Source organism: Phaethon lepturus, unplaced genomic scaffold, assembly GCF_000687285.1.
Source record: "Phaethon lepturus isolate BGI_N335 unplaced genomic scaffold, ASM68728v1 scaffold3245, whole genome shotgun sequence".
Taxonomy (NCBI): domain Eukaryota; kingdom Metazoa; phylum Chordata; class Aves; order Phaethontiformes; family Phaethontidae; genus Phaethon; species Phaethon lepturus.
In genome coordinates this window covers 1-11,388 of record NW_010541004.1, presented here as the reverse complement: position 1 = coordinate 11,388, position 11,388 = coordinate 1, and the positions used below count along the sequence as shown (strand labels likewise).

At 36.9% G+C, this 11,388-nt stretch overlaps 1 protein-coding gene across 1 annotated transcript; it reads left to right on the top strand.

The window, feature by feature from the left end:
• Positions 1-3,588: 3,588 nt before the first annotated feature.
• Positions 3,589-10,577, top strand: LOC104621165 (integrator complex subunit 12-like; the record flags this gene model as incomplete). Its single annotated transcript, XM_010287581.1, has 4 exons — positions 3,589-3,744; positions 5,756-5,908; positions 6,459-6,646; positions 10,418-10,577. Coding segments are annotated over exons 1-4 (657 nt in total), but the record flags the coding sequence as incomplete, so codon positions are not given.
• Positions 10,578-11,388: the final 811 nt, after the last annotated feature.

Genomic DNA, 11,388 nt, shown 5'->3' with positions numbered 1-11,388 from the left:
GCCTGTGGGAAGGACTCATGTTGGAGAAGTCCATGGAGGACTGTCTCCTGTGGGAGTGACCCCACACTGGAGCAGGGGCAGAATGTGAGGAGTCCTCCCCCTGAGAAGGAAGGAGTGGCAGAAACAACATGTGATGAACTGACCACAACCCCCATTCCCTGCGCTGCTGTGAGGGGAGAAGGTAGAGAAAATTGAAAGTGCAGTTAAGCCCAGGAAGAAGGGAAGGGGGGGGGGGGGGGGGTTTTAAGAATTGGTTTTTTTTTTATTTACTTTAATTTGTTTTTGCTTTCTCATTACCTTAATCTGATTTTGATTGGTAATAAATTAAACTAATTTCCCCAAGTCGAGTCTGTTTTGCCCATGATAGTAACTGCTGAGTGAGCTCTCCCTGCCCTTATCTCAACCCATGAGCCTTTTGTTATATTTTCTCTCCCTGTGCCCAGCTGAGGAGGGGAGTGATAGAGCTGCTTTGGTGGGCACCTGGTGCCCAGCCGAGGTCAACCCACCACAAGTAGTCTGCATTAGGAGGTTGCTCCATGATTGTCTATTGTAGGATTTTTAATATTATCTCTCGTATTGCAGAAGATTTTGTTACCTTATATTTGGTTCTGTCCATCTATTATCAAACGGTTCTTATACAATAGTGAAGAAGTATCAAACAGAAACGTAAGCTAAGAAAGATGCTTTTAGGGCTGGGCTAATGGCTTAAGGCTTAGTTGCAAGAGGGTGTGCTTGAGTTCCTGTCCATGCTCCATGAGTTGCCTGCGTGTTCCCTTCAGTTACTGCTTTGTGCAAAACCAGTTCTGCTCTGGGCCCGAGGTTTATAACACAGACCTCTAACCTCACAGCCGTGTTATCAAACTACTGCACAAAAACCAGTATCATACTGACTTTTTTTTCCTATTTCTTTTTCTTAAACAACATTTGAATTCTTTGCTGTACAAAGATTCCACTTCAACAAGAAAGTCAGGGAGTGCTGTCACGCAGAATAACCTATGGCATCATCCTTAAAACACTGTACTATTCTTGCTGCAAGACTACAAGTTATATGCTGACTTCACCACCAGAGGAGCAGTTTATGAATGAGAATATGGACGAATGTAATTGGATCTTAGCTTTATAAGTATCAAACTGCTGTTCTGATCTGTAAACATCTGGAAAAGGCCACTGCCAAAAGCAATAATTTGCCTTTTGGGTCAGGCAAGTTATTGGTATTAGCCTGCTGTGTTATTTGTGGTCCAGTAAAGAGAGCAAATTTATCAATTTATTTTTTTCAGATGGTGCTATTTTTAAGACAGCTATTGATGTGTTCATCTTTCCATTAAATAAACTTACCTTAGTAATTTACAAATAGGTTTTTAATTTGAAAATGTATGCCTAAACTGAGCATACTTGAACTGTTTAATAAGCCCAGTTCTCTCCCTTCTCATGAGAAATTTCTCGTATGTTAGTTATAACTGCATTAGCCTATGACATTATAATTTGCCCATGAGAACAGAGAAAGAATTGCTTCGATTTCATACGCAAATAAAAGAATAAATACAGAGAATCATTTTGAAATTTGGATTTTAACAGTTCCTTTACAATAGATGTCATTAAAATGCTAAAGCTAGAAAAAAATCTGGGAAGTGCTGCCTTCAGAAAGATGAAAATGGAATTAGTATGCTTATACTTGTTCTCTAAATACTCCAGGCACCCTGAATTAGCTGTTAACAACTGTTGAGGCTACCTGTTCTTTGCAAGTATATATTCCTAGAAGAAGCCTCAGAAAAGAACTGAAAGTATTTTTTTTAAACAGGAAGTTATTCTGCATTTGTGAAATTGGTGGTTTAATTCTACTGTTTTCATTCAACAGAGGGTTTAGCTGAGTCCTAATTTAAGATTATATGGTATTGAAACTTGGTAGGCATATTCACGGAACAAAATGGTGGAAGAAATAACCCATGCGGAGAACTCAGGAAGAGCCTGAAAATTTATCAGAGGTAGATGCATAAAAATAGAGGGTATGTGCTTTCCACATGCATTGAATTCACTTTTTGTAAACATCAGAAAGAGACTGAATTGTCTGGGTGGGGCTTTGCACCGCAGTCTCTGCTGGATCAGCCAAAAAGCAGAGTAACTGGTGTGTAGTACTTACTAGTAGAAGTCCTGTGGCCACCAGAAAATTATTTGAAAAGTAGCAAAGATTAAGGAAGAGAGAAGAGGCTCTTGAAGAGGATTCTTAGCTCTCTGCTGGGTCCATTGATAAAATCCCTATGAAGTCTACTCTATGTCAAACTCCTTGATGATCTCAGTCAAGCGATTCTCTGGTGTCTTGTGAAAGCTCAGCATGAGATAAAGGTTCCTGGAGACTTCTAGGCAAGTGTTGAGGGAGCAGGCTGCCACTGCTGGTGTATTGGCCAGAGAGGTAAAAGTTTACTGTCTTGAATATCAAAAGGAATTCATCAGACAAAACCTTGGAAGCTCCAGCTGAAAAAGCTGTCCAGGCAGTGCTTTTGAACAGAACTGATGAAAGCCTTTTCAAGAATGTCTTCTAGATTACTGTATAAAAAATAAAATGTCCTGATGTGTTTCAAATGAGATTTGAAGGGATTATTAACAATATAGCTTCTCATCCATTTTGGAAAAGAGCAAGAAAATTCCCTTCATGTTATTTCTTAAACTATTAATTACTGATTAAATTAGAGAGCTATCTATCTTTGTAGAGACAATTTCTGATGTAAATGCAGTTCCATAGAGCTTTTGTTAAAGAAGTTAACAGAGAAGGCTCCAGAGTACAGGAGTATATTGCTATGAAGCAAATAAATTTTATTTTTTTTAAATTTGTTCCACCCTTTTCTTCACTTTATTTCATTTACATTGACACTGTGGCATCTTGGAGCTCTGGATGGTCATTATTTGCCATAAAAACCTAGGCTACCACAAGGGAACATAGATAAATCACAATCTGAGTTGAAAATTTTCTCTGTTTCAGCTAAATTTAAAAATGGGCAATATATATTTTCAGATTTTTAATGTATATATAAAATTGTATACTAGCTGCTTTATATCTCTTCTATTGTATGTTACAATGAGCTTTTCTTTTTCAGAAGTTAATTTTTCTACAAGTAAGAGATTTTTCTTTGTTATTCTTAAATGAGCAATGAGATGGAAATCACTGTATGTGCAAACAATGTTAAGGAGAAAGGTAGTAATTTCTTTTCTTGAATTTTACACTTATTTTGCGTACTTTTTAATATTCTGTATGTACGGACTATCAAGAATATGGAATACTTGTTCCATTTGTGTATGATGAGGTTAGTTTCTGAACATCAGGTATGCCAAAGAACGAATCTGACATCATTTAAGATGTAAAGTCAAATTCAAGTTCTGCAACTCTGAAGTTCACAATCAGTCATCTTCTAATGATTATGATAATTAATTCACATATTAAATCACAGCAAGGATGATATAATTTCATTTTACAGAAAAAGAAGTCCTCAGTGAGCGAGTTAGCCGCATGCTGTTTGAATTATGCTCCATATGAATAAAGTTGTCATTGGTTTATTGGTGGGGTTTTTTGTTTTTTCTTTCTCCAAAGAGATCACTATGGCTGCTACAGTGAACTTGGAGCTTGATCCCATTTTTTTGAAAGCCTTGGGCTTCTTGCATTCGAAGAGTAAGGACTCTGCTGAAAAGCTGAAGGCCCTTCTTGATGAGTCTTTGGCCAGAGGAACTGACTCAAGCTATCGTCCCTCTCAGAAGGTATTGGTATTAGAGAGCATGGGTCATTTCTATATGCCTTTATAAAGCTCCTGCTATTCCTGGTCCGTCTTTTATAGCTGAAAAGTTAAAAGAGAATCAGAAATTGAGGAAAAATAAGTAATTATGGAATGTTCATATTTATCATTCCCCTTTTATGCAGCAAAATCTGTTCAATTAATTGAAGTTAATGAAAAAAATGTCTATCTTGTTGGTGTACAAAGATCTTTAAAAGAGATATTCAACACTATATTGCAAGTGCTGTGACTTTGTAATAGTACTTTCTGTATTCACTTTTATTGGTTTTAGCATTTTTGTTAGTAAGCTATTATACATGGTATCGAAGATGAACCCAAAATTATGGATTTCTCCAGTTACGATCAGAGCTAAAAGGTCTTTAAAATGCAGATTATTTTTGCCACAGATAAATATGAAACAAAAGAAGGTATTTACTGAGAATGCTGGATCTCTTTTCTTGAAATTTTGTTGATGAAGTCATATGAGAATGAAAAACACCAAATGGTTCAAAGCAGAAAATGATTTACGGGCTGAAATCATTGCCATCCAATGGACAAACATTATTTTTCATCTACTGAATATCACTGAACACCTGCTAGAGAGAATATTTGAATCTGAGATTAGTGTATGGAAATAACCAAGTGGAGACATCCTCATATTGCTACATATTGCCATATGGATAATGAGGTAGTGTTCTCCCCTAGGATGCCTAGAAGTCGGTCTGGTATGTTCTAATGGTGATCTGTAAGCTGATACATTAGTAATATTTCATTTCCACATGTACGTGCTTCCGAATAACTAAAAGGCACTCTTACTGCTACAGCGTACGTGATGCTTGCACTGTGTGGTCTAACTGCTTTCTATTCAGATTGACTCCCTGAAACCTAAACTGCAGTTCCCTCCAACACAGGTCTCAAAACTTTTAGGAGCCCTCTATGTCAGAGCTCAAAGAAGCACTGGTTTGTAATTTAAAGAGGAAGCAGGGAGCCAAATAATAGTGCTAAGAGGCTTGGGAAACCAATTATAGTAACAGCAACCAATTATAGTAACAGCTTGGCTTGTAGTCACCTGCCCTCAGGTGAGACTGAGGTTCAAGCCAGAGGAAAAAATCTTTAGTTCTCTTTTTCAGTGCGTTTCCAGTACCAGCTGGACTGCAAAAGTTAGAAATTGAAAAAAGTACAAGAATTCCTTTCCTTGCATTCTCAGCTGCAGGATTAACTTGTGATTGACAACGAAATCTAGGAACAGAGTAAGGAGCACAGGATTACCACAGTCGGGCAGATGAGGAAATCCATTTCTGACTCTGAATGCAGCAGGAAGTCAGCGAACTTCAGGGACTGAAGCTCAGGGCTCAGGACCCATCCTGGTATAGAGCACAGAATTACTCCCTTCTTACCAAGCTGGGGGGGTGCCTTGCTTGTGCACATGGCTGTGATGAATCACTCATTTACAGACACCCTTGCTTATTATCCATTGCTGACGCGCATGCATCATTAATAAGAGCTATTGAGATCTAAATTTGTTAATCTGATAGGTGAATACGGACCAAGATTAAGCAGAGGCCAATATTTTTCTTCATGAGGGAATGAAGTATTGATGTCTGGTGACATCAAATGTCAACTTATGTTTTCATCTTATATTGAATTTTGTCCTCTGAACTATCTGAAAATTTTTGTTCACTATGCCCTTGAATTTTAAAAGCAGAAAAGTTTTCCTTTTTAATTAATGTTCCAAAGAGGATCTGTCTTTGCAATAGGAGCATCTTTTCCTCTGGAAGGTGAGTGATAAGAGGAGGTTTTAATAATTGACTGCAGCTTAAACACGCTAATTTGTCGATGTGATATGAAAATACTTAGGAAATGTTAAAAAAAAAAAGTGTATATATAGGTGATCAATGCTGTATGACGTTGTTTGCCTAACCTGTTATCTAACTAATTGCAAACTAGGAAGTAACTCAAGTGTAGGGTTTGCTTTCATTTTTTGTTTCTGTTTTTAGGAAGTAGAGCAACCAAAAGTATCTGTGACCAAACCTATTTCCAGTAAGCAAGAGCCTAAAGCTTCTTCTAGTTTGCCTTCTGGCAACAATAATGGCAAGCCCACTACATCAGAAAAGGTGAAAAAAGAAACAGAGAAGAGATCTGCTGATAAAGTAAGTAATTTTTGTTCTCTAATGAAATAACTTGGTTCATAAACTTCAAGATGTTTTAGACAAAAGATCTCCTTTTTAACCTGTGTAAAACTCATTGGCATCGCCTGTGAGCTGCATTAGCTAATTATATTGCCATTTAGGCAATCCAGCCAAAGTCTTGTTATAATTCTGTGAATGTTTTCCCTGCTCACTGCAGAGGGGTTGGACTAGGTAACCTTTAAAGGTCCCTTCCAACCCAAACCATTTTATGTTTCTGTGTTTTAAATATCCTGATAATAAGAGGTTATTAAAATGTAGCAAGCTGAAATGTGGGATTCCCAAAGCTTTTTCAGGGATTTTGAGGTGAAGTACAAAAAGTGGGCTTGAGCTTCTAGTTCATAAATATTATGAAGACAATATGTATCTAAGCAAAATGTGTTGTGTGTATGCCGTGTAAAGTACACTTTCTTAACACTGCTAACCAAATTGTTCCAGTCATTTTCTCATTTTAATAATATCCATTAGCTTTTTGCATTTTCACATTCTTTGTGTGTGTGTGTGTGTGTGATAGATAAAAGGGGATACCGCTGAAGGAGCTGATACACCAAAGAAGCCCAGGATAGAGAAGCAAGAGGCTCGTTCCTCTCCTATTACGGTTCAGACGAGCAAGGATTTATCCATGCCTGATTTATCTAGCTTTGAGGAAACCAGTGCTGATGACTTTGCTATGGAGATGGGATTAGCCTGTGTTGTTTGCAGGTAAGTCAACATTGCTTCATTGCAATTGTATAGTTACTTTTTTTTTTCCCCGCTGTGTACTATGGAGTTAATGCTTCCTGTAGTTTTTATTCTGGAAATCACTTAAGCACATACCAAAAATTAATAATACATTTAAGCATCCGTGATGAATAAGAATGGTTTCTTGAAAATGGAACCTTTAATGAGAAAACAACTTTTCTTCAGGAAAGGGCAAGTGAAAAATAATAAAACTAGACAAAATGCAAAATGTATCATGACAAATACTGATTTTTAGTTATCAGAAAACAAGTTAAAATATTAATGGCTAATGATAAGTATTTTTAAAAAATCAGTTCTCTTCTGAAAACATTTTTAGTGGCATTATTATGAGATCTGTATGTGTTGCTCCTCTTTTCATAATCGTTTGATAGGAGTTTACACACAACGATGTTTTTTCAGTCAATGGTATAAATATATCTTGCAGTCGAGACAGGTTCTTTTCACTTTTCATTAGGAGCTCAAAAATTGGATCTTAGTACTGTTCTGCTAACAATACATCTAGTGTTAATAGAAGTATAAAATATGCTTTTAAGTATCCACCCTGGGATCAAATCACTCAAATCAGGATTTGGTTTCACAGATGATTTATGTCCTTGTACGTTCCCGCTGCTGCCAAGGAGTCTGGCACTCCTAATTGTACCTTTTTCCCTGTCCTGTTTAGGGAATCTATTGCCCGCACAGGCTTGTGGTCTGCTGTATCAGCTTCTGGATCAGCTCTCCACTTGGGTTTTTCAGCAGGTTTAGGTTTCAGCTAACTTAGCTTAGTGAGTGTAAATGCTTATGCTGGAACATGTGTGGGTACAGGAATGTAAAGCCAGGACGGAGAGGAAGGTGGGACTGGCCTTTTGGTAGCAGTATGTATTTTATCTCAGTTTAAGTCAGTTGGGAAACTGTGCTTTATAATTTTGTTCTTCAGTCATTTCCATGGGCACTCCCGTTGTGCAGATAAGGAGCTATCTTCAGTCCATGGAGGATAAATTTCCATTGTTACAGCTAATTATGCTGTTAACTAATTGTGGACTGATGAGATTTCATGTCACGTTATTCCCGAGTGTTAGCTCAAATGTTTAACTTCTTATTATAGACATTGAAAAAGCAAGAACAGTTAAAAGAGTTGAAGTATGAAATAAATATTTCAATTTTACCTCCCTTCCTGCAAATTCCATTTTTTGCTGTCTCCTAAAGGGGCAAAGCCCTGTTCAGCAGTATGTTAAAATGCTACTAAAAACAGTATGGTATTAACTTATTTGGCAGGAGGATATAAAGAAAAGTTTTGTTTAGACAATCTTGAGCTGCTGTGGATTATTAATTCTGCATCTTCCCTGGCAAAGGAAAACACGTACAGGCATAATGAGAAATGCCTGCAAAGTGAAGAAAGTAAAGAAAGAAAATGCAACTACTGTGCCTAGCGTGGCCAAGACTTTGCTTTGAAAAGCATAGGCCAGGTATGTGGTTCCATTGGCTGTTCCACAATCGACGTTTAACCTGGCTGCTAAAGGTGTTGCTTCTCCCTAATCATGGTCACAAACTCATAGTGCTCTTGCAAAAGATGCATGTATCCTGGCTAACTAAAATAGCCCTCAACGGAACTGGCTGGAACTGATTCAGGTGGTTCTCGATCTCCAGCTCATGCTGGACAGGATGCTTTTCAGAGTGCTCGTGCTTCAGACTTTCTGAATCTCTCACATTGATTAGGTGGCATTCCACTATTTACTCGTCAGCTTTCAACATGTGGGCCCTTTTTGGGGTTGGCCATCTTGGGCCGAAATAGTAACATCCCAGTACATGTGAAATATAAAAGCACTGAATACCCTGTAAAATAACTCAAGTATGAATAGTATTAAGAAAATTACATCTTTTACTAACTCAATCGATTATTCAATCACTTGTGAATGAAAGCATCATGTCCAGTTGCAGAGTAGGTGGGGTTCATAACCAAAGGGTTTATATTTATATTGCTTCAGAAGACAAGTTAACAAGAACCCAGCTGTGGGTTCACAAAGGCAAAAGAGTACATTTGAATATTAGCTATTCCTTTTTTATAGATGTAAAAAATAAACTAGAGACGATAAATATTTCTTCAAGATTTGCTAAGTGTCAAATGTATTTTCATAGTGATTAGGAGTATTGAACACTGATGCCTGTGGTGTTTTTCTTATTGTTCTTTTATACCAAGTTAGGCAAAAGGAGAGAGGGAGTATTAAAATAACTTCACCCTCTCCAATACCTGCAGATCTGAGAAAAATAAGACTCATTAGTTACATGGCTCCTCACTTATATGAGGAAATACTACATGCAGTTTGCAAATGATAGTGAACTCTATCTCTCAAAAAAACCCCAAAAATATGTCTTTAAAAAAAGCCTGGTTTTGAAAGAACAACCTCATTTCTTATGAATACTTTTTTGTTTGTTTTCTGAAGGTAAAAAATAATTATGTTTGTTTCTTCGTTATCATGTCATTTAAAAATAACTCTGGCTTAACTTGTTTCTGGGCCTGAAGAGTTCATGTGTTGTTTTTTTAATCAGCCTGGGATTGTTCTTTGTAATTTTAAAATAAGGTGAGTCTCCTCCCTTGAGACACGGGGTTGAAATATCACTGCTTTGTTCTGACCCAGTTTATTTAGGAATAACAAGCAAACAGAATGGCTTTTGAAATATCCTGCATCTAAAATAATGGGCCCTGGAATTTCAGAAGGGTTTTTCCCTCTGTTTTTAAATAGCCTGTTTAAGAGAAATATTTCTTAGAAAATGTTCTAGTATCCGTATGGACAATACCTTCAGACTTCATTTTCCTGTTATATAAAGAAATAAGGTATTACCTTTCCTCACCCATCTACAAATAGAGTTTCCATGGTTACCTGGGTACCTGCTCCTTGGGGATATGAGCAAAAGCAGCTTAGCAATTAAATAGCCTGATTTGTCATCTGAAAGAAGAAATCATTAGGAAAATGGTATTTGGCTAATTCACAGACATACTCCCAGTCATGTGTATATCACTAATTTGTCATTTATACAGCATGATTACTTTCACCAGAGGCCCACGCAAAATTAAGTCCTCATCACCAGCTTACATGTTTGCTTCAAGGCAGGACTGCACAGCTAATCCTTTCTATTCTATCTTTCTGTGATTCTGGTATTACAGTTCCAAGAGTCTGTCTGTGTAGTAGGGACCAAAAGGATGGCTAATAAAACATCTTTAAAGTAGTATACGGCTTGGATGATGATGCTTTTAAATCCTGTAGCAGAAAGCACTCTTACAGGCTTGTCACTGGGAAATTTTTTGTTCTTGGACTATATTGCTCTACAGCTTACAGCAAAATTATCCAAATGTAGACTAGGCCTTCATATGCTAATATAATGAGGAAGTCATAACTGGTATACAGTAAGGTATCGATAAAATGCCCAGGTGAAGCCAAGCAGGTGAGACTTACATTTCTAATATAAAAATGAAACAGTGAAATCAAAAGTGTTATATACACATGTTTAATAATATGGAAGTTTTAGATTTGCTTGAAAGAAGTTACCTTTAAAAAATACAGAATTTCTAAAATATTTGTTAGGAAGAACTCATACAGGAAGAAAAGGAATACATTTCATTTGCCACAGGTAGAAAATATATGTGAAAGCAAAAATATTTTTAGTTTTTATCTTAAGCCTTGCAAAATTTGCAACAATTGGATAATCCTTTAAGTGCTTTCTCCCATAATCTGTTCTTAACTATTTGCTCTGCAGGCAAATGACAGTTATTTCTGGGAATCAGCTAGTGGAGTGTCAGGAGTGCCATAATCTCTACCACCAGGATTGCCATAAACCTCAGGTGACAGACAAGGAAGTGAATGATCCTCGACTTGTATGGTATTGTGCCCGCTGTACCAGGCAGATGAAGAGAATGGTAGGAATAATTTTTTTTGTCTCGTATGAACACTGTGTGAATACAGCAGGCTATTTCTAATATGTGAGGGTATTTTATGGGTTGCAGAAATCTTTGGAAGCACATTGGATAACTGTTTTTCAGCAGTCTTTTCCTTACTGCAGCTGTGGATTTTTTTAATGTAGCATCGCAAACAGTATCCTGTAACGCACTTCTTAAACAAAGCTTTTTAAAAAACAGAAGTTGAGTGAGGAAGAGTGAAATAGGATTATTTCCTACTTCGTAAGCAGCAGTTGAAAACTTTTATTATTTCAGGTAATACTCAGTTTTTAGTACATGTCTACCAAATAGCCCTACAGTTTTAGTTTTCTTCTTTTCTTTGGACATGACTGGTTGTTTTTCTGTAAGACAAGACTGCAAGTTTCAGTCCAGATCTTAAGTGTTAAGTGTTCTCATGCTCAACAATAAGCTGAGGGTAGCACATTCCAGGGAAAAAAATCTCTTTATTTTGATTGATCTGAATGATTATTTCTTGACTAAACAGACACAGATCCCACAGTAATCCCACTCGTCTTTTTATGAGAAACAAACATGAGAGTAAGAAAGCATCTTTGAGTGCATGAAACATTAACCATTAGTTCCTACGACTTTAGTTATAACATTTTAAAATCAAACCCTTTTATACAGCAGAAAAAATGTGTTCTGTTTTGGAACTGTTTTATGACAACTTAGCAAATTGTTATCTATTGAAATGGGTCTACTAAGAAGCAAGAAAAGAAGGCAATGTAAGATCCTGTAAGATCATGCAACGCTACAGGCTTGGGGAGGAGTG